General features: G+C 49.6%; 1 protein-coding gene across 1 annotated transcript in view; it reads left to right on the top strand.

Moving 5' to 3' along the window:
* DAB2IP (DAB2 interacting protein) overlaps positions 1 to 12,645 on the top strand; it is a 41,341-nt gene extending 28,696 nt beyond the window's left edge. Inside the window, exons 7-13 of the mRNA XM_054393603.1 lie at positions 146 to 347; positions 931 to 1,109; positions 2,611 to 3,484; positions 6,301 to 6,453; positions 9,874 to 10,067; positions 10,786 to 10,873; positions 12,454 to 12,645. Of these exons, the coding sequence (XP_054249578.1) occupies positions 146 to 347; positions 931 to 1,109; positions 2,611 to 3,484; positions 6,301 to 6,453; positions 9,874 to 10,067; positions 10,786 to 10,873; positions 12,454 to 12,621 (1,858 nt within the window). The 3' untranslated portion in view covers positions 12,622 to 12,645. The remainder of the gene's footprint in view (positions 1 to 145; positions 348 to 930; positions 1,110 to 2,610; positions 3,485 to 6,300; positions 6,454 to 9,873; positions 10,068 to 10,785; positions 10,874 to 12,453) is intronic.
* Positions 12,646 to 23,824: the final 11,179 nt, after the last annotated feature.

Genomic DNA, 23,824 nt, shown 5'->3' with positions numbered 1-23,824 from the left:
CGAGGTACCTGCTAGCAACCCAGGGATCCCAAAGGCTTTGAGGGGTTCAGATGCCAAAGGAAAGCTTTGGCTTTCTTACTTGCATATGTCCCTACCCACTCTGTTTACAAGGATTTAGCTGAAATTTATGTTTCTGTCTTGATAGGTTTGGCAGCAAAGAGGAGTACATGTCCTTTATGAATCAGTTCCTGGAGCATGAATGGACTAATATGCAGAGATTTCTACTGGAGATTTCCAATCCCGAAACCATCTCCAATACAGCTGGCTTTGAAGGATACATTGACCTGGGCCGGGAACTGTCCACTTTGCACTCACTGCTCTGGGAAGTCATTTCTCAACTGGAGCAGGTATCCAGGAGGATCGCAAGGACAGGCTTTGGGGTGGGGGGACCACAGTTGGCCAGTACCACACCACACCACACCCCTCCCCATGTCCAGCAATTAGCTGGATCAATGCACAGTGCAGCCGTTGGTCACCTTAGTGCTTCCCCAGCCTTTGCACGTGCTGCAGAAGTAGGTTGTTCTTTACATCCTTCTTTGAGGCAGGTAAGTGTATCCCTTTCCCTCCTCTGCTGTTTATCTTTGAGGGGTGAGGATGAAGGGGCAGGTGGAATGAGAAGGCAGAGCAGCCAAACACCAGGATTTTGTTTGAATCTGTCTGCAGATTCTAAAGGTTTCTTTTTAATTAAAAGGGTTATTGTCAAGACAGCTGGACAAGGCCTGGATATAACTGTCTTCTGTATCTGAACTTTCTCAGTTGCTTCCCCTGCCCTACAGCAGCAAATGGCACTGCCTAAGCAGTGGGGGAAACGATGGAGAAAATTACAGTTAATGTATTCATTGAAGAGACTGTCCTGCAGCCAGCAAAGCCCTTAGTTCTCTACTAGAAATACAGGATGTTGGTAGCAATTCTGCTCTCTTTCCTGCCCAGAGCACTGCAACAAAACTTGGGCCTCTGCCTCGGATCCTGAGGGATGTCAACTCGGCGCTCAGCAACCCAGCCTGTGTGCAGGTCTCGGTCACGGCCGAGCACGCCGCATCCACACCCAGTGCTGGCAACAGCATCTCCATGGGGCTGCAGAAAATGGTGATAGAGAATGACCTGTCTGGGTAAGAGCGCGGGAGGTGGCCAGGGAAATACTGACAAAATCTGAGCACCTGCAGGGACAAGGAGGACAGGGTGTGATGTGCAGATCCATTGATCAGGCTTTCCAGTCACAGAACTGCTGCTGGGTGCAGTTCAGCTCTGAATCTAGACAAAGCTGTGGGTGGTAGCGCAAGCACATGGCTCCATCCCGGGTCCTTTGAGAGGCCAAAACTGAGGATGTTGTCTGGGAAATCAAGAACTTGGCTGTTCTGGTCTCAGCTGTTGAAATGTGGCTGCAGAAGCAAAATGTTCATCCTTTGAGGACTTGAGGGCTGTTTGTCCTAACCTCAGAGCGATGGGCATTGCCAGGAAGTTCATCAGGTCTCTAAGTACGTAAGAGTTTTAGGGTTGACCGTGTCCATCTTTGTAAGACAGAGTATGTGCTGAACTCACTGAGATGCAGATCTGGACATTTCTCTAATAGCTGCTGAGCTGTAGAGGTCTAGAGTGAGTTCCAGTCTACTCTGTCCATTCTTTTTAACTGTGTGTTTAGTGCTGAGCAGTGATTTGCAGGCACAGTCACCTGACATACTTTTTGGCCTGATTATGTAAGAAGTTTCATTCATGGGGAAGATGACTTTGTTGCAGACCTGTAATGTTTCTATTTGTGGTAAATTAAATGAAGCCCACACAGACTGAAAGACTGCTAGTAAAAAAGTCTGTAAGTGGAAACTACAGAATATTTAACAGTCCAATTAGAACTCAAAAGTAGCAATGGTGCTGGACTTGCTGTAATCAGAGCTTTCATCTCTAATGCTTCCCAGCATGAGGTAAAATTACTTAAATCTAATGCTATGGAGGATCTCTGACAACTTGCTTTCACCCAAATACTTGCTTACAATGCACCATCTTTGATCAGCAGTATATTCACATTAAGCTACTGCAAAGCTCTTTCTTCCTATCCTCAAGAAATCAATATTGCATGGATGTGTGTTACAGCAGGAGGAATAGGTGGATAACCTTCAATGGCAAGACTTAGCTCTGTTGTTGGAGCTGTCTGACCTGTGGATCAGGCCCCCATGGTGCTCCATGCTGCACAGATACTGGCCAGTGTGCCTTGAGGAGCTTACTGCCCAGGTACACAGCAGGGGCACAGGAGTGGCATGGGTACAGCTAACTGGAAGCAGAAAGGGTGATATACTGTTGGTGTGATGAGCCCCCAGGAGTGTGTCTGTGATGCCTTCTGCATCTCTCACCACACACCCCTCACTCACCTGCCTGCCCCTGCAGGGCTGTCCCAGGGCTCCTCCATACCCCTCCATCCTCCCTTGCTCCCCTTGCACTGTCCCTCCCCATGGGCAGACCTGGCCAGGCCAGGGGCTGGGTGATGTCCCCATCCCGCACAGCTGCGCCACGCTGATTTCTTCTGAGTGATTTCGTTTTCCTGCTCTGGTGCAGCATTCACAACTCTTCTCTTTTGTTTTGTTTTCCTCTCCTCTTCCTTATGCACTGACTTTACCGCAGTCTGATAGATTTCACACGGTTACCATCTCCAACCCCTGAAAACAAGGACTTGTTTTTTGTCACAAGGTCTGCTGGGGCCCAGCCCTCGCCTGCCCGAAGCTCCAGTTACTCAGAGGCCAATGAGCCCGACGTGCAGATGTCTAATGGCAGCAAGAGTTTGTCCATGGTGGACTTGCAGGACAATCGGCTCTTGGACAGTGGGGCCAATGCACCTGGCACGGCTGACTCCCTCAATGACAGTCAGTCCTCCCTCGGGCAGTTGCAGGGCATATGGACCACACGGACTCAGCAGAACAGCGTGACGGCTATGGCCACCGTGCGCCGGGTGGGCCAGACCCCCACCACGCCGAGCGGCGAGAGTGCGCCCGGCCGGCCCCAGCTCCTGGCTCCCCTCTCCTTCCAGAATCCTGTCTACCAGATGGCCGCCGGGCTCCCGCTGTCCCCCCGCGGCCTGGGCGACTCCGGTTCCGAGTGCCACAGCTCGCTCAGCTCCCACAGCAACAGCGAGGAGCTGACGGCCAACAAGCACGGCTTTGCCGCCCCCGCCACCAGCGAGGACTTCTCCCGCCGGCCGGGGGAGCTGGCCCGCCGGCAGCTCTCGCTGACGGAGAAGGGCGGCCAGCCCACCATGCCGCGGCAGAACAGCGCGGGACCGCAGAGGCGGATCGACCAGCCGCCCCCGCCGCCTCCGCCTGTCACCCGCGGCCGGACGCCGCCCTCCTTGCTGAACACGGTGCAGTACCAGCGACCCTCCAGCGGCACCATGATGTCCTCCTCCCCAGACTGGCCGGGCAGTGGAGCCCGCCTCCGGCAGCAGTCCTCCTCCTCCAAGGGCGACAGCCCTGAGATGAAGCAGCGCACGATGCACAAACAGGTAAGTTTGGGACCTCTACCAGCTCTGGGTGTTGAAGGGGCCAGGCAGGGTCAGCCCATGGACCTTGAAGAAGAAATTGGCCGACAGGGATTGCTGCACTAGAAGGGGGTGTCACTGTGGCTCTTACCCCATCAGTGCCAACCCTGTGGTGGCATTGCATGTGGGCTTGTACTTGGCTCTTGCACCCAGCTTGGCCTGAGGCAGAGGCCCTGCAGGGCCGGGAACACAAACCAGTGCTCGTTCTCCCTGTTCCTCCGTTGCGTGGCATGTTGGTGTGTGGCTGCCGCAAGGCAGTGGGTGGCAGAGACACGAAGGTGATGGCAGCCATGCCTCTGTCCTGCACTACCATCTTGTCACTGCTTTGCCTCTCCATGCCCAGGCTCTCATCCCATGCCATAGTCAACCTTGCACCATCTCCCAGACTCGAACCAGGCCCTAATCTTCTCTTATAACCAAGAATCTCCTTCCTGTGGCTCTTGTCCCAGCGGAGCCACGGCACTCCAGGACACTCCTTGTTTGCCCTTTGAGTGCATCTGGGGAGGTGGTAGCAGTAAGGCAGCAGTGTGCTCCCCTCCAAGGGGGAAGCCCCTGCTGTGCAGAGCTCTGCGCTGGTTCCGGTCCCAGACCGCTGCTGGTCTGCACAGAAATAGATACCACTATTCGAGGTGCTAAAGCTGAAAGCAGTAGGTCACAGACCCAGTACTCTCTGGCTTTGCTGGCATGGATAAATTAGTTTTCTAGTGCTCATTATTCATTCTACATTTCAGAAGGAACCCTATAGAAAATGAACACAGCAGGGCCTCTCAGTGCCTAAAGGAAGAGGTTTAGAAGTAAGCCAAACCCAGAGAATACAGACAGCTGGCAAGAGCTCACCTCATCTCAGCCCAGGCTCAGGGTTAAGGCACCTTTCTAGCACTATGTTGTTGAAAGAGCCACAAAGTTGGTGTCACTACCTCTCCTTTACAAGGCAGCCTTGGAGACCTTTGTCAGGGCTGCCCATTGAAGGCATTGTTTTATCAGCCCTGTCTGGAGCTGCTCTGTGCACACAGCATTGACTCATAAGTGCTGACATTAGCAGGCATGCCATGCAGCAGCATTTGTGTAATGCAGATCAATACTCATTAAGTACAGAGGGCACAGCTCTGCCAGCAGCAGCAGCCTGTTTCTTCCAGAAAGAAGACAGCAAACTCCATGTGACCTTGGGAAAGCCCTGGACAAGTTGTGTTTGCAGATCCTTCCTCCACCTACCCCTACTGGCTTCTCAAAATTTCTCTCAAGACCTGAAGTCCTCAGAATGTCTCTCCTATCCCTGTCTGCACATTTTACTTGTCTGTTGGCAGCATCTCTAGACCATAATGAAACTGCTCACTCCTCCTTAATGGTATTTAACGTTGTTTGAGAACACAGAAATCACATTTGGTGGTCACTTTAGTAGAAGCCCATGAACCTCGTTCCTGCCAGCTGCAAGCCCTTCTACTTTTTTTAAGTCCATCTGCTCTGAACTGACTTCCAGACTGTCCTAGGTCAGATCAGATGATGTTCTTTTTTACCAAAGGGAAGGAAGAAAAAGACAGAAGGACCCATGCACAGTGAGCTGGGCTCTGTTCATTGATATCCCTTACCAGTGATTTTTATGTGACAGAAATGAGTGGCCACCACTTCTTGGAGCCAGAAATTCTGAGCAGCAGTGCCCGAGCTGGAGATAGAAGTAGAAAGCCACAAGCCAGGTGAGGATTTATAGCAAGTAATGTTCATCAGCTGAGTCTGAAACCTGATGTAAAATTCCAGAAGCAGAAGACCAGGCTAGAAGACAGCATGGGAAATCCTACAGCCCCAGTGAGGTGATTAAACCTGACCCCACTCCTAAGTACAGCATCTCCCATTCTGCTGTTTGCCAGTGTCTAGATTTCTCCACTCTCCAGTGGTTTGAATGAAGGATAAAGTCCACAACATTACTGCGTTTTTAACTTGAATTCCCTTGACCAAGTCATCCAGATCCCGTGTGTTCACCCAAGAAACTGGTTATTGCAGTGTATAGTGACCCAGAATGGAGGAGAAATAGCTGGAGATGCACTTCCTCAGCCTTCTAATCTGCTTGGAAAGTATTGAAGCAATGCCATTGGTCTCTGCCCAGGATGGGACTGAAGAGCAGCAAGCCCTGCCTTTAGCTCACTGACCATAGAACAGCTCTTGGAGCTCCCATAGCTACATGAACAAACCTAGAGATGAACTACTAAGATGTTGATCTTTTAGACTTCTCCAGCATTGTAAGTGTAGCCTAGCCAAAAAGAAACCTGTATTTTCCAAGAAGGCACCTGCACCACCAAAAGGAGCATTTAATTTTGCAGTTCTGCTTTTATCTGTACAAAATCTCCACAGCAAACAAAGAGACAGCTCACTGAAAGAGGCTGAAGAGTTGAGTGCACTCTCTGCTTGAAGAGTGAATATATCACATCGAGCCATCCTGTTTGCCTGCAGCTTGGCATCTCCTAAGGTCACATCCTTTGAAGATGACAGGACCTGCTCAGAGTCCTGGGTCCATTACTTTCAGCAGGACCCCACTGCAGTCTGTTCTGTGCAGGTGACACAGGGAAGAATTGAGCCTGTCAGAGGTTGTTTGCCCTAAAAGAATGTGTAGATGCAGAACAGGAGTTGTTCCTGCCCTCAGCCCCAGCTGCTCTGGTATCTCAGACCTGTTTGTTGCTGTAGGATCATCATGGGAGAGGGCTTGCTTGGAAGGAAATTCTCTCTCTCCAGCTTCATGACCATTTCTGTTACAGGTTTTTCTTTTGTTATGGTTGTATGTTTCATTGTAGGCCCCTTCTCCTGTGAACCCCAATGCCCTGGACCGCACTGCTGCTTGGCTTTTGAATATGAACATGCAGTTTTTAGAAGATGAAAGCATTGACCCAGATTCCAAGCACAGGGATAAGCTCAGGAATAAGGACGAGCTCAGCCAAGCAGAAAAGGTAAAACCTGACTGGATTGAAACAAGTTTCTAAATAGAGAGAGAACTTCCTTGACTGTCATTCATCTGAGCACCCTGGGGACAAGGTGGGCTGTGGCGTCATCACTGCCCAAGAGAGAAGGGTGACAGGTGGCTCTCTGCCTGGCTGCTCAGCCTCACAGGGCACTTCTGGGGAAGGTTTGGGGGGTTTTCACACACTCAGTGACTGGAATTACCAGTCATGGTAAGAAAAACAGGAGCAAGGAATCAAGTGCTGATGTTGCTCTGCAACAGACTTTGAAGCCAGACAGTGCCTGTTGCTTCCCCCATTCCTACGCCCTCCAGCTGCAGGGAGAGAGCTTAAAAAGTGCACCTATAAAAGAGATGAGAGTAAGGTGTAGGAAGCCTCATGCCTCACAACAGGGACCATGTAGCAAGAAGCAGCTTCCATGTCAAAAGCTTATAAAAAGACCTAAAAATTTAGTCCACATTCTGGTCTCAGAGACATCTCACTGTCCCAGAGAGACCCTGTGCTGTTGCTGAAGGAATAGGTGCCGCTCACATCCCCTCCTTCCCAGATGAGCCTAGGGCAGGAGAAGCAGGGAAGAGATAGGGTTGGCAAAGTAGGTTTAGAAATAAGGATGCAGCAGTCAAGAGCTGAGAAGAGCCTGTATTTGCTGATTGCTGCTTCTGCAAGGTGCTTTCTCAGCAGCCTGCCTCTGCCAATACCACTGCAGTTGGGCACAGTCAGCATTTGGGATGTTTCCTCAGTGTGCTTCTCTTCTCTCACATCAGCCATGTGTTACCACTTGATCACGTTGAACTGCAAACCTTACCCTCCCAAGCCTCCTTCCTGTTTTTCCAGCACAGCCATGTTTCTGATTTTGTTACTATAGCCTTTCTTGTTCTCATGTTGCTGTGCTTTATCCTTTTGGAACTGTCACCTGCTAAATTCAAGTGAAGTGCCAAAGGCAGGTATTGTAGGTACTGGGAGATACAGGGTGACTCCTAGCTGCCCCAGGAAGAGTGTAGCCTGTGGTAGTTCAGCCTAGTTCTTCCTGGCCTTCTGCTCCTTGGGTACTCCAGTAAATACACAGGCACTGGTCGGGCAACAGCTGATAGAGTACACCCCTAGCAGGCTGTTTGCAGAGGTATAGAAACCTTGCCTGCCACCTAAGCAGAGACAGCAGTAGGCAGCAAATTAAAGAGGAGGTGGTGTCAGACTGGTGTGTTGTGCACTGGCTTACTGCTGCATTTAGTCACTGAAGGGCTTCTGAAAGAGTTCAGTGCTTATTTGAGTCCTCAGTGAGATTCAGTGGCCAGCAGTGCTGTTGACAGTGGAACTGGAGTGAGGTGAAATGCTGAAGGGCCACACACCACGAACCATGTGCTGGCCTTCTCCAGCTCCTGTGGGCAGGCAGATGGCCTCTGGTGTGGACAGGGTGCATGCCAAGCATTGCCACTAATCCCCTTCATGGCAGCCTTTCCTGTGACATAGGCTCAACTTTCACCAGGTGGGCACTCCCAGGCACTGGTCTACTTCCATGCCAGCCCAAGAGGCCCCATCCTGTGCAGGTCCTCCTTGAGGTAGAATGTTGGGATTACAAACTGACAGCATTGCAGCAAACTGCTCCCTGTCCCAAGCTCAGAGGGACCTCCCCATGAGCCTGCTCATTCCCATGCAGCATCTTCTGCTACTTTGCTGTCACATCAGTCACTGACATTAAAGATCACCATTAGCATAATCTCTCTCCCCATTACTGTAAGATATGAGTGGTAACCAAGAATGAGACAAGTGTTCTAGAGACAGGAGCGACTCCTTCGGGCTCTGAGGCCTCTGCTGGTATCACTTGAGCTCACTTGCCTGCTCCTATTTTAAGGCTAGGGTAGGTATTTAATCTTTCCTGTTCACGCAACTCCCTTCTGTCTGACTCTAGTGCTTCTGTGCCACTGTTTGGGCTGTTCCCTCATTGCTCCAGGTTACATGTGCAAGCTGTGTTGTTCTAGTGCTGCAGTAAAAGCTTTGCTAAAGGAAAAAATAGAGTGGTCTGTTGTGCCTGTCCCTGCCCAGGCAGAAGGAGCTCAGGGAACCTGCCCCTCTGCCAGCCATGGCTTAAATCCTTTGGCAATGCAGGAAGACCATCAGCATCATATATTTGAAATGCTTGGGAGCTACAGTTATTTTTGCTGTCAGTTAGAAGAGCGATACCAGGAAAGCAATGTGGATTTCCATGGATCGAGAATCCAGCAGAACTGCCTTCCCCTCTCACCAAGAGCTGATCTGCTGGGCAGACCCCTCTGCAAGACTCAAAGCTGGGGAACAACCAAGTCCAGTGTTTGACTGCTTTCACAGGGGTATGGATGGCCAAAGGGAAGGCCATGTTTTTCAGCTAGCCAAGTCAAGACATAATTAAATCCATTTTTGTCCATGGGTAACACTTTCAGCTTTGTAACAGGCTTCATGACTCGTGGAAATCTTTTTCCCATATCTGACTCTTTAAAAGCAGCTTGTCAGATTATCAACTGCATGTTAAATGTGCTGAGGTTATTCCAGCTGAGATAATTTTCACAGATTCTTTCCGAAGATAATTTTTTGAAGCTGAAAGGAGTTTTTTTTCATACAGATATACACTGGATTTTCCTTTAGCAAAGCAAGATGTACTGAATGCTGTGCTTCTGCAATAGCCGAACCCAGTTTTACTGAGTTAGAAAACTTTTTTTTTCAATTGCTTTCTATGATTGTTCTGCTGATTAGTGTCATCTGAATAAGAAGTACAACTGTGGGATCTTGGCTTCATGCAGCAGCTCTTCTCAGATTGAACCCGGGTTTGACATCTGATGGCATTGTTTAAAATGCTGGGCCCCAAAAGGCAGTAGTGCTCACTGCCCTGCTCAAATCAGCGAGTTGCCCTCACCATGATGCAGGGTAACCACTCTGTGATGAGACAGCCGTGACCTATGTCTGTCACTGCTGCAGAGCTGGTGCTTGGCTTGCAGCACATCCAAAGCGCTCAGGTTTAAAGCTGCAGACTGAAGAGCTCACGTGTAAACCCAAAATCCCACCTGTACAGCTTCTCCTGCCTGCGTTTAGCTCTGCACTGCTAGTGTGAGGAAGGTGCCAGATGCATTTGCCATTCACTGCCTCTAACCTTCATTCCCCATGTGAAATGCCAGACTCTGCTAACAACCCATTCTCTGAACCTGCCAGTGACCTGCCCGCCCAGCGGAACACAGCATCACTCCTAGCACAGTGTGGAGAAGACTGAAGAGGAGGTGTCGGCAAGCAGGGTTATCTGAGACGGGTTTGCAGCTAGTCTCATGCGAGGAGAGGGGCCACGGTCAGGTTATGGGGAGACCCTGGCAAGGGCAAAGCCCTGCTGGGTAACATGCCACTTGTGTTTTCTCCTCCTGTGTCTGTCCCTGCATGCTGTAGTACCAGCAGGACATAGTGGTGCTGCAGGACAAGCTTCGCATCTCCAACAAGAAGCTGGAGGAGTATGAGACTCGCTTCAAGTGCCAGGAGGAGACAACACAGAAGCTAATGCTGGAGTACCAGGCCAGGCTGGAGGAGAGTGAGGAGCGGCTCCGGAGACAGCAGGAGGATAAAGAGATCCAAATGAAGGGCATCATCAGCAGGTACAGGGGAGGGAGGTGGAACTGCTGGAGGTGACAGTAAGGCCTGCAGGCAGCTTGGCTGGAACTGACCTCTCTTCAGGAGAATTAGGTTTCTGTGGAGGTGCAGACAGATGTGGGGTTTTGAGCATTTGTTCACTTTCTGTCCTTCTGGGTTTACAGTTCCTGGAAAGGGACTTAAAGCCCTGACTCTTTTGGTACCACCACCACCAATGTTACCTGGGACAAGAAAAACCCCCAGTGTTTTCCTGACTGACAAAGGCAAAACTCAGGAGGGAAGAGCTGGCAGCCTGCCCCAGTTGTCAAGAGAGTTTGTCTGGCTTTCTCTTCTGTTCATATGAGCAATAGATGTAATGATCAAAATAGGCTTTCTTTTCATGACGTTTGGTTAATGATCTTCTCACCATCCCATGACTCCCTAGCTAGGGAGAAACCGACCCAGTGGGATGCAGTATTTAAATTTGGGGCATAGACTGTTCCAGTCCAACAAGCTTCATCTTTACCTGAGCCAAGCCAACTTGGTGATTTTAACCAGCCCTCAAATGGGCCAGCCTTCACTGTTCTGTGTCACTTAAGCTTTGGGACAGTCTGCTTTAGTGATCTCTAGTGAAGAGCAAGAGACAAAACAAAAGGCTGATTTAGTTGTGTATGAGACTAATACCTGGGGGCTTGGCAGAGCCCAACAAATGCAGTTTTTTTTTCTTGTTTGTTTGGCTACCAGACTGATGTCAGTTGAGGAGGAGTTAAAGAAGGACCATGCAGAAATGCAGGCTGCTGTGGATTCCAAGCAGAAGATTATTGATGCACAGGTGAGACCCAAATACCCAGGGCTGCGCACTTCCAGGGTGAGTCTGCCAACATGCAGTAATGCCAGCTCAAGCACAGCAGAAGTGTGTGCATGGGTGAGGTGGCAGAGCTAGCCAGGCTCCAGCACGATGCAATTTATTGTCACAACATTCACATTTACGTGACTGTTTCCAGAAAGCCTTGGAACTTGGCAGGTGACACAGAGGATATGGGGGGTAGCAGCTTGTGGAGCAACCATGCCCACAGTCCAGTCTGAGGTCCCCAGAGCTTTGCTTGGTGTTCATGTTCCAGTAATGCTTGTGAGACCTGGACCCAAGGAACACAGCCTGGCCAGAGCAAAGCCAACATGTTTTTTCAGCCTTTGGGTTGTAGCTTTGGAAGCTCAGTTATTGCCGTAGATCACAATGACAGAGAAGCATCAAGTGCTGGGTGCAAAACACTGTAAATGGAAAAGAGAATCTGAAACTAGGGCCCATATGCTTTTAATTTGTGTAAGCAGAGAGCAGCATCTCAGCAGCCAGGCCTGTCTACAGGTTGTGGCTAGGTGATAGTGTGTTCTAGGCTTACTCTTAATAACCCTATTAATCACTTGTGAGTCACTATTCATGACTAATTGACTGTATAGCTAATTAAAAAGGAGATGAGACAGTAGTAACTTTGCAGAAAGAATCACTGTTTTTCTGCGGATTAATTTGTCCAAAGCCTGTAAATCATCGTGTTCCTTTCTGCACTCTGGCAAAGCTGAGCAGCTCCAGGGTTATCTGTAAGGTGTGAACAGTGCAGCCTGCCAGCAGCTCTCAGGGGGCTGTCCTGTCTCCTATAGCCATGTGTGTTACATGTGGGGGGTCCTCTACATTGTTCTCTGTTCTCTCAAGCTGTACAGTAGCGCTGGACACGTTCATACATGGACCTTCAAAGTTACACACGGGCAAACTGCTGTGCCTCTCTGAGTTGTTTCTGTTCCCACCTGCTAATGGCAGACAGAGAAGGATGGGGACTTGTTTAATGTCGCAAAGAACGGGAGTGGCAGAAGCAGGCTGCAACACAGAAGCTTTGCTCCCATCCTTATGATAGTGTAACCAGTAAGAGTTGCCATCTAAGGCATCCTGGGAGGCCACAAGTCATTTAAACTATTAATTTACACTAACAAAATCAATTAAACACTGACAGGAATAACTACCTTGGGAGAACCCAAGGTTTTAGAAGAAGACTCTTACTGCCTTTGTAATGGCTGAGTTAGAGCAAACACTACAATGAATTTCTGTATAAGTGAAGAATCAAACTGTGTTCCATTTTCGTCAGGCTGCTGAAATGAGTTTAGCTCACGTTGTGCAGGCAAAGCACATTTGTGGTCCCACTAATAGCAGTGCATTTTAAAAAGTGCTGTGTAGCACTTGAAACCCCCACACCCAGGAATGCCAAAGAGGTCAGAACTGGACAATCTCTATGGTTCCTTCCACCCCAACTTGTGAAAGGTCCTAGTGCAAGAGACCTTTGGGTCACTGCCTCAGGATGAGCCCTGGCATCACAGAGGTCTCCATGGTTTTGCCCTGACTCTTCCCATCTGCCCGTTGGTTTGCAGGAGAAACGCATTGCTTCCTTGGATGCTGCCAACGCACGGTTAATGAGTGCCCTTACTCAGCTGAAAGAGAGGTACAGCATGCAGACACGTAACGGGATCTCCCCCACAAACCCAACTAAATTGCAGATTACAGAGAATGGAGAATTCAGAAACAGCAGTAATTGTTAACGCGTGGAGGGCGCTGCCGCAGGAGAGGAGGCCTGGCCAGAGAGACCGTGCAGCAGCAGGTGTGAGCCGCGGCTTCAGAGAACAGCTGCTCTGTCCCCCCGAGATCCCAGCTCCTTTCTGCGGACGGCGCGCTTGACTGAGCCTTGGTGGGAGATGCTAATGCCAGCACCTTGAGGGGACGGAGAGAAGGAGTGTGAGATGAATGGCATAAGGAAATAACACAGATTTGAGAATCACTGTCACTGTTGGATTTAAATCAGTGTTTAATGTTTAAACAAAAGCAACCTTTTCCTCCTAAACTGCCCAAAGGATATGCCTCACTCCTCCCAGCAAGGAATAACATCCTTGTGGTTGCAGTAAGTGAAAGAAAGGGAGCTGGGCAGAGCCTGCAGCAGGCAGTGGCCCAGTAAGTTAAAGCGTGCTGCTAGATGTGGCCATACGAGGGATGGCAGCAGAGCCTGGCCCACTCCTCCTGAACCTCGCTCCCCCCACCCCAGAGCACAGCCCTCTCCCAAAGCAAGCCCCAAGCCAAGCCCAGCATCTTTCCTTAGGTGGCTTTTGTAAGGCCACTTTTATAGCAGGTCACCATCCACAGGGCATTTAAGCAGCTAATTAGCAGTTAATTAACTCCACCCACATAGGGAGCACAGTCCAGACAGGTCAGGGTGCGCTTTGTGTGATGTGGTAGCCAAAGGGGTACTGCGAGGGGAACCATGGTGACAGGGCAGTAAAGAAGGACATGACTGGTACTGCTGGGGTTCCTGGGGGTCCCTGGGCAGCTCAGGGAGCAGAGCAAGCCCAAGGCTCTGCATGAAATTAAAGGGAGCAGCTGGCACCTGGTGAGCAGCAACTCGACTTCCTCTCTACTGATCCAGCTCTCTCGGAAGTAATGAGGAAGAGTCTTTGTAAGCAATAGCCCCAGGGCACTGACCCAGACACACACTTCAAGCCACAGAATAAAAAATAAATGTTGCCTGAGCTTGGTCCCTGAGCTGTGAATGAGGGACAGGGGCTGGATTTCCTGGTGCCCAGTGTGGTAAGGGGCAGTAAGTGGCTACATGATGTGGCCACTTTGACAAAGGGTTCTTTATGGGGATGTAATGCTCTGTGCAGAGAATTTTTTGCTATTTCTGGGGAGAAAAACAAACAAGAAAAATACCCTGAAGAACCATGAAGATCGGTAATTGTATTTCTTTTCTTTCACAGTATGCATTAGAAAAAAAAAGATCCCATTTTCTGGAATACTATCCTCTTTAAATTGGGAATGAGCACTGCATGGAAATTAACCGGCTCGAAGAATGTAAAACATGGTCATAAGGGAGTAACCAACAAGAACAGCAGCCACCACCGAAAGCCCCCTTGTCAGGAGCACTGTGCAGGCATAAGCCAGGAGTAGACTTTCCTAACTGCTGACATGCAGATTCGGCACACTCAGACACGTTGTGCTCAGCGGAGGGGTCGCCTCCTTAACGGGGGCTTGTGCCGCTGACCTGCCGCCACGGTGTGTTTGTTGGTTTGTGGTTCGGGTTTTTTTTGTTTTTTTTTTCTAAAGTTAGTTCTTCATGACTCCCACTCTCAGAGCAGGTCCCTCGTACCACGAGCCAGAGAGAGTTCTCTGAGATACGGATGACAGTGTACAGTGTACAGGACATCTGCCTATTCCTCCCACTAAAGTTAATACACTGCTCAACGCCTGTCCTAGCTCCTCCTGCCATCTGTAAATGTACAGTCAAAGGGACTAGGATGTTCACTGAGCTCTGCACAGCTTAGGTACCGTCTCCAGCCTCACACTACCCAGGCTGCCTGAGCAGGACACTTTGCCAGTAAGCTCTGCATTGCCATGCTGCCCCACAGCCATAAGGCTCATTAACAGCATTCTTCCACATGCAATTGCTTTCAAAATTAAAGATGCCTTTTTTTTAACCCTCCTAAACGTTTTTCTGTTCTGTGGAAGCCCTGGGCCAAGCCTGGTGCAATTGGGCCCATGGAGGACTGGAGGTGTTGCACTGAGGTCTCCACACCACGCCAACGCCTGCAGAGTGGTATAGTCACACAGCAGACCCCAAACGGAGCTCCTCAGAGAACAGTAATCATTAAATTTTTATGGCAAGTAACAGTCACCTTTGAATTTTGGAGACTAGCACAGATGGCTTTGAAGAACCTCACAAAACTGACAAGGTTACAACTGGAGAAAGACCCAGACAGGTTAGGAATACACAGGGTACTGTGAACCGTTGGGTGTGTACACTCATGTCTGCCCTTGTCTCAGAGTCAAATCCATGATAAGAACCCTGCAAAAAGACTATTTTAAACCACTGTTGCCCTGAGATGTTATGTTTAGAGCTGATGGTTTTTGAGTTCCAAAATATTTGTGTTGCAAGAGATGAAAGTTTTTCAAGAGAGAAGTAACATAGAGGAACGGAAAGAGGGCATGGGGGTGGGCACCCCACCAGCAATGTTTCCACTCATACACCGAAGTAATTGTGGGTTGCAATCAGTGCTCTGTGAAAGAGCTGGAAAAAGGAACACCCACAAAACAATTGTTCAGTACTGAAGCTAAGCACAGTACATCTTAATCTTCTCAACCACAAGCCAAGGCCCTGCTCCCCCCGCCCCAATCTGTCAGAAACTCCTGGTTAATCTCAAACTCCCAAATTACCAAACACGTTCTGCTGAAATAGCAGAAACACTTACATCCTTCCACAGCAAGCTATTTAAACCTTTAAGGTTCCAGTGCTAACACCTTCTGGAGCTGTTGCTTAGGTTCCTGAGCCAGTATAAAAAGAATTCAAATCAGGATGAAGTCTCGTTACAGTAGAGATCCCCCACCCCCACCCCCTCTCTTTTTCCTTCCCCTGTAAACTGCAACAACTGGACCTAAAAGTGACCATCCCCCAAGGAGGTTTGGGGGTAGGTCTTAAGATCCAGGCTCAGTTCAGTTCTGTTACTTCAGTTTGTGTTTCTGTTATTTATAAACTGTACATTCGTGTGTGTGTGCGCGCATGTGTGTGAGCGAGCGTGAGGGAGCCAGCAAGAGTCCTATGTGTCCAGGTCACCCCAGATGGCCTCGGGGCCGGTACCGGGCATAGCAATACCAGAGGCAATCCCAAGAGGTGCGTGCAGCACCAGAGCAAAGCAACCACTACCCCTAACCTTTTGTGATGGGCTCCATCTCTTTTTTGTTCTTGCGCTTCCTACAGTAAGAGCCTGTTCTAGTGCAAACTTGTCAAGGTATAAACAAAGCAAAAACACACTCAGATTTTTAATCTTAATACAAGTCTTAGGGGGTTTTGTTTGGGTTTTGGTTTTTTTTTGTAAATGTTTTCAGTGTTTACTGTAATGTATCTATCTCACTAACAGTTGTATATAGTAACTTCTGGTGCTGCTTATTCGGTCAGGATTTGGCTGTATCTCACTGCTGTTTTGGAGAGGTGGACGGACTCAAGTGAGCAAATTTGGATCCAGACACAGGTTACAATTTCAGCTTCCTCTCTTTAGGTATTCTGAGGGAAGGGGGAGGGAGAAAAGCCAGGGATCCAGATGTGGGGTTGGTCCACCTCAAAGATTCTGTTTTAAGAGTTTTTGATTTGGGGTTTTGTTAAACTGTAGTCAACACTTCTGAAAAACTAGCGAAGTTTTGTATAAAGGGGGATGAAATTAACTGCAGTATTCCCAAGATTTCTGCAAGTATCATACTGGACAGGGACTATGGCTTCAGTGCCAAAAGATTAGAGGGACTCAAGTCCTTCCCCATGCCAACTAATAAATACTACAGTGTAGTCACCAGCCCCTTTTGCACCAGTTTAGGCAAATCCTGCCACCATCCAAAGAGTCCTATGTCACTCTGCATTGTTGTTTGAGTCTGGTTGGTTTTGTTTCCTGCTTTCGCAGTTGTAAAGCACTGATTGCACTGTGAGAACACGCTGAATCCTCTCGCCTGGCAGCCAGCCCTGTAGGTTGCTGCAGGGTGCAGGACATGTTCTGCTACTACAGATATTCCTAAACAGAGAAGGGACTTGGTGGACCTGAGCAAGGCAGCACAGGCTCTCCTAGGGAAAGCAGTCAGCATGTAGTCAATCATTTCCAAAGTTCAGAGTACTCACCGGCTTTGCCTGGGTACTAATGTCCATTCCCAGATGCAACAGAAAAGATACTGGGGTCCATTCTGTGGTGAACAAGAGGAGATGGAGAAAACTGGTGCCACAAGGTACAGCTCAGAGATTTGATTTGCAAGGGACTCATTTTCCCCAGTGATGCTGGGGCAGGGGTAGCAGCCCCAGGGAGATGCTGTTGTGACAGCAGTGCCTCTGACCAGCAATTCCTCCAAGGTCACTGCCCTGTCCCTAACACGTAGCTTTGCCTGGAGAGCACAGAGCAGAAAGGCCAAAGGCACTCTGACACTATCCCTAGGCTGGGCTCCTCTGCAGCACTCCATCCTCACCTGCAGCAGCTCTTGGCTCAGCAGCCTCTAAAAGGTTTGTGTTCAGAGCAATCCAGGCCTCCAGCTTGGCCAGTGTGAGACCTTATGTGGATCAGAGTGCATTGCCTCATGGCAAGCAGGAGATGCCTTCACTGGGCACTGCCCATCTCCAAGTATCTCTTTAGGGGAATTTCAGAGGAGGCTGCTGAGCCATAAGACTTGCACGTGTGAAACCTGCCCTACTCTGAGAACCACCAAGCCCTTCTCAAACCCTGCACATAAAACTGTTGCCTTTTCCCTTGAGGAAAATTACATACAGAGGGGAGAGGGAGGACAATGGCCACATGCTGACATGCAGCTGATGGGCTTTACAAACCAAATCTAACCTGGAGGGTGTTGCACAACATTTAGAAACAACCACACTTTAGGAAAGAGTGTCACGTCCAAGCATTGACTTTCACAGATCACCCAAGCTGTGACATTGCTGTAAATGCCATGTGGTTCTGCATCAGCTCCCAGTACCCCCAGAGTGCAGTCTCCATGTCCACATATTCCTTTATCATACATCACTGTGTCTTAAGATATACCTCTCTCTGTATATCTGCTTAGGCTGATACTTGTTCCTGATAAGCAGTTGCTATGTTTTATATCCTCTTATTAAAAAAAAAAAAAAAAAAAAGAAAAAATCTTTTTTTGTAAGTATGTTTAAAAAAACAAAGCAAAGTGGAAGTGTTCGCTGAATCTCCTTCAGCTCCTTTTAAACTATGTAATAATGTACAGAGAAAGTTGTTGGTGTTCAAAGAAATGATGTGGCTGTGCAATTTATGTACATTTGCAATTAGAAATATTAAAGATTTATTTAGATATTTTACAGAAGTGCTCCAGCACCACTCCTTGGCCATTTCCAAGTTTCTAGAGCATCCTGGCACATGCTGGCCACATGCACACACAAATCATCTGAATTGCTGCTCCCAAGAGCATTTCAGCCATGGCCTGGCTGACCACCCTGTTCCCCTCCAGCACCCATCACCTAGCTGTGGGGGAGGGCTGGGCACTGCAGGAGTCCAAGGACAGGCAGCTTCAAGGATCCACAGCTCCTGAGACTTGGCCAGGAGCCACATCCCTGACTGGGGCATTTGCAGCAGTGGTAGAGGCCAGAAGACAACACTGGGGGAGGTAGCAAGTGCTCACTGCTGCTCCTCTCATCTCTGACACCAGCCTTGTGCTGAAGGCCAGGGCCTGGCTTTGACTGGGCTCACACCCTACCCACTGCCCAGCTCTCCTTCCAAACCACCTTTCCTATGTCTAGTAAACATAGCAGGAAAGTTGGAGAAGAGTTGTTAAAACCCTGGACAGCAGAAGTACGTCTGTCTCATTAACATCCCTGTAATTGGCTCCTCTGGGAGAGAAGGAAGACAGCCTGACTGCATCAAAATGACACGGGATGTGGAGAGCACCTGTGGCTGTTCCGTGCTCAGGCAGCAGCTGTGGGCCCAGGCTGGCCACTGGAATCTGCTGGCTTACAGCAGCATTAACAAGCCAGACGAGAACCCTCTGACCTTCTGCCACTGTTCCTGCTAGGAACCAGCACCTGCCCAAGAAGGGAAGTCAAAAGCCACCCACACTAAAATCCCCCCTCTGGGCCTTGTGTTTCCCCTTCAGACCCTGGTCACCCTGCAGTGGTTCACCCCATCACCTGCACTTAACTGCATCAGGCCCTTTGAGCAGGCACAGGGCTGCACAAAGGCAGCATTCCCATGATCCAAGTACAAAGTCTGTCCCGCTCTTGCACTGCCTCATGCTGAGGGTCCCTTGGCAGCAGTCCTTCCAGCAGCTCCCCAGCACCCAGTTTGCAGCCACTGCTCCTGCTGCCCCTTCGCACCATGGCTACAAAAGTATCCTCCACACCCCACAGAGCTGAGTGCCAATGCCTGGCCCCTGCTGCTGACACCCTGGGCACTGAAACTCTGCTTTCATGCAGGTTTAAATGTTTGGTCCTTGCTGCAGATCACCAGACCTTGGCCACCCGCTTGCCACTGGGCACCACTGCAAGACCCTCACCCTGAACCACACCCTGTGCCCACTCCATCACCCCAGCAAAGCCAACAGCAGCAATTTGCACCTTTCACTCACAGCTTTCCAAGCCCTTTCCAAGCAGCCAGCGGCCACCCTCTACCCCTGTGAGTGAATATCAGCATCCTTCTTTCTACAACTGGGCACACACAGGAGCACAACTTTCCCAAGGCATCTCACAAGCTACAGGAGCCAAGCAGCTGACTTCTCTCCCCTTCTGCATGCAGCCATCCCACCCACGTCAGCCCAAGCTCCAGAGCAAACATCCTCTGGAGAAGTAATTCAAAGCCAGCCAGTAAACAAACCTCCAAAGCCTTGGCCCCAGAGACAGGGGAGCATAGCTGCTCCCTGCCAGAGAAGTCAATAATGACAGGCGAGCAGAAAGGAAGGGGCTGGAAGAACAAGAGTCATTAGTGGAAACTTGTTGTTTGTGCTAATTAGATCATTATCTGGAAACTGCTATTGATGTTGCTACTTCAGCTCCTGCTGCTGTTCACAACTTTATTTTGCCCATGTCTATCAACTGCCCACAGTCTCCCACATCCTGCAGAAAGTGCCTGTGGTTGTTGGCTACAGCCAAGCCAGGATGGAGATGGTCAGAAGCTCTGACCAGAGCCCACTGTGGTGTGCACCAGCCCAACACCATGTGGGCACAGCAAAACAAGGTGAACACAGGCACATGCTGGAGAAGACCACAACCAGCCATCCCAGGGAGGTCAGTTGCAGCATTCAGGGGACAACAGCTGCAGCTCTTCCCAGAAAAAAAGTCCCCAGGCTTTTAACTTCCCAGGGCCCTGAGCAGCCTGCTCTAGTTGCAGATGTCTCTGCTCAGTGCAGGGGAGGGGTTGGACTAGATGACTTTGAAAGGTTCCTTCCAACCCAAACCAGTCTGTGATTCTCTGATTCTGTCTTCCTTTGCTCTTTGAGTACCTGAGGGAGTGGAAGTGGCACAGAACAGGCAGTGGCGTAGTTTGTAGTAGGTGTAATTAACATTACTTTGCAAAGAAGTGTGAAATATTTTGCATAACATTCCCTAACCCTTCTCTTCTCTCCCACACACTGACAGCCAGCAGACTGGTACCAGGCAGATAATTATTGCAGAGTCTGCATTTGATGCTGATGGGGCTTCCCAAAGCTTCTTCCAGTGTTGCCTCCACCCTGTGCCACCAGGTCCCTATCTGCTTTTGCTGCTGAAATCACCACCCAAGAAGCCCACTTCTCAGCATCTGGTATATAGTATCATAGAGTCATAGAATGGCTTGAGTTGGAAAGAACCCTGAAGATCATCTACTTCTAATGTCCCTGCCATGGGCAGGGACACCTCCCATGGCAGGCTTGCTCAAAGCCTCATCCATCCTGGTCTTAAACACTTTCAGGGATGAAGCATTGCATCCACAACTTCTCTAGGTAGCCTGTTCCAGTGTTCCAATCACTCTGACAGTAAAGAACTTCTTCCTAATGTCCAATCTAAATCTAAGCTGCTCTGGTTTAAAATCATTGCCCCTTGCTCTGACCCACACTCCAGCATGCAGATAACTAGGTGCTGAGTGCCCGAGCAGCCAGGCTGATCACTGAGACCATCCCAGTGCTGGATGCCAAGACTATGCTTGCCAACTCATGGTCCAGAGCTGCCAGCAGCAGAGCAGCAGGCAGCACTTCCTCGCCACCATCACCTCAGCCACTGCAGAGGCTCTCACACAGCCTGGTTGACTTCTCCTTGCATCTTAAGGAGGAAACAAGAAGAATCTTCAAAGTTAATTCTGCCCAAGGGCTGGGAAGTGAAGCTGCAGGCTCCAGCCAGCACTGCCTGCCTGCAACCTGCACAGAGGGCAGTGCCCCCTGACCTGTGAAGCACAAGGAGGAGCACACAGGCTGCTGAACAGGAGCCAGCTCCCACACACCACCCTGAAAAACCGATTAAGAACATCAACAGAGAAAGAGCAGATCAAAGTGCTTGGGCTAGCAAGGTGGGTGCAGCAGGAGCAGCCTGCACGCAGCTTCATTTTCTACACCACGCCTGCCTGGCTGTATCAGCACCAGAGCTGCTCACAGGATCTGTTTTGAGACACTGTTCCTTCAGTCAGGGGAAGGCGTTTTGCAGTTTGTCATTATGTGTCCTGCACTGTTTTTGACCCTAGAGAGACATCAGATTAGGTTATTCAGTTATTAAAAAATGAGGTGAGGAGAAGACAGGAAAACTTGGACACCTGTAGGTTTTCTGCTGCTTTCACCTGACAGCAATCCCAGCTCCTCTGCACATAAATGATATTGATGCAGCCCCATTACATTATCAGATCTCTCCATTGCTGAGATGAGTGATAATCGAATCATCTCAACCATTTGATTTTTGTGCCACATCTTCAAGGAATGAAACCTGAATAACAGAGGTCACAAGATGATTGACTTTGATTTATTGCAGTCACTATTTTTCTGCTTGGAAGTCATGGTCCTCCCTCTTCCCCACATAAAGAAAGTGGTGCTGGGAGCACCTGGGCTGATGAGAAGACAAATATGAGACCCAAGTCTTGGTCTGGGAGCTGGGTTTGTGTCCCTAACTCACTTTCCCACTTTCTCCTGGGGTGCCTGCAAAGCCCTCAGCCCCACAAGCAGGCAGATGTGACTGAACACAACTGTGGCACGTCCTCCTGCCACAATATTGCTGGCACTGGGGAGCTGAGAGACAGGAAGATGAAGATCTCCTCATCCCACTGCTTAGCTAGTAATGGGCAACAGACCTGCACACATGTGCAGTGCTGCTGGCATCTTACCTGCTACCAGGCCAACCTCACAAGTTCAGCAAGGGATTAATGGGTTGATTTTTAACACTAAACTCTCCAAACTGACACCAAATCAGCCTGGATTTTTGCAGAGCCACAGCCCTCATTCCTTCTTTCACACAACCACAACACCTGGCCCTGCTCTTGGTCCCTTGGGCTATCTGGCCCACAGCAGCCAGAGCACACACAGCTGGCTAGGTGTCACAGGCATGCTGCAGGGACCTTCTGCAGCATGATGGGAACCATCCAGTTACCAAAAGCCCCAGCTGCTGTTCCTGAACTGCTACTGTAGCTTCCCAGTGTTCAGATCCTTTGTGTCCCCAGTATGGCTGCTCACACCCCAGAGCCCAGTTACATTGAGGTGCAGCTCACTGCTTGGCCGTTAGCACATCTGACCCTCACTTGCAGAAGGCTTTTATATTTCCACTGATATGGAGGATGACAAGGGGAGAAAAATTCATCACATCACTGTAATAGGCTTTTGATTTTTTCCTTTACAGCAATTTCATCCTAGTGCTGCCCTACACCTGCAGCAAATCGTCAAAAATCAGCAATGAACTTGCTGCTGCCATCAGAACCACACAAAATCATCATCTCCCATAGAAGCAGCAGGCTTCTAGGGAGTGGAGTGTGGGGGCAGCCTGGGGCACATTGCCTCCTTCTCAGGGAATCCCTGACCTGCAGGTGAGACACACACTGCCCAGCACGCAGGGGTGGTGACAACACTGTGCCCTCCTGGATCTCTGCAGAAGCAGCCACTCCCAGTTACTAATGCTTGCTTTATCTGGGCCACTGGGGAGGAATGGGAACACTTGGAAGTCAGCACCAGCACTGCCCGACGTGGGGAGGTGTGAAACCAGCCTGCCACCAGCTGCTTCCCCAGGAGCCCATTGGCATTCCCTCACTGAGCTCTGCTTAAACCACCAAGGCACAACCCCTGCTGCTCCACGGAACAGGAAGTGCCTTCAAATAAATCAGCTCCAACTTAAAAGATGCCATCAGCTATTAGCAAACACCACAGGCCTGTGGGTGAAGGTAATTCAATATGATATGCTCGGGCATGCAAGGTAATAGGTTTCAGCTGAGTACCATGTGATACAATCTCCTCAATGGGAGGTTAAATGAGGCTGAGACAGAGACCAGATGGATTTATCCAGGTAGTGCTGCTGAATTTTTTTGTTGTTGTTGTTGTGTGCTTAAGGTGAAGTGAAGGTAAGTAAGGCAGAAATAACATGAGAGAAAGGCACAAGCTTGGCTGTGTGCAGCTGGGGCAGGTTAGCAGAAGGCTCTGGACCTCATCCTGCTAGAACAAACCAAATGAGCAGGAGGATGCTCACAAGGCAGAACTGAGAGAAACAGTCAGACAACAATTAATACTTTATCAATTTTACCTTATGGAGGAATAACCAGGGGGCAGAGCCAGACAAGTCAAGCCTAGCTGGCAGATGGAGGCACCTAACTTCTGAGATTCTAGCAGGACTTAGGAGCCCAAATGCCATTTCTCACCCACCCAGGACCTCTGCAGCACATGAAGAAACTAAATCATGCCCATACCCAGGCACAGAGATGCTCTCCCTCTCTGTGGCGAAAGCTTCATAACCCTCACCAAGGCAAAGATGTTTCTCCCACTGCATTGAGGCTGGTGAAACACTGGCACAGGTTTCCCAGAGAGGTGTTAGATGCCCCATCCCTGAAACCATTCCAGGTCAGTCAGGAAGGGGCTCTGAGCAACCTGCTCTAGTTGCAAATGTTCCTGATGACTGCAGGTGGTTGGACCAGGTGACCTTTAAATGACCCGTACTACTGAAATCAGTCTGTGATTTTAAATTGCACAGGAGTTGCTGAAACATCACCCCATGAAACCAAATGCACCCCACAGCCAGCCAGGTCCTCCAGTTGTAGAGCAAGTCCCAAGGCAGCACTGCCTACACAA

Source organism: Indicator indicator, chromosome 28 (genome assembly GCF_027791375.1).
Source record: "Indicator indicator isolate 239-I01 chromosome 28, UM_Iind_1.1, whole genome shotgun sequence".
NCBI lineage: Eukaryota > Metazoa > Chordata > Aves > Piciformes > Indicatoridae > Indicator > Indicator indicator.
Note: the sequence above shows the minus strand (reverse complement) of the source record. Positions and strands in the feature narration are given on the sequence as shown.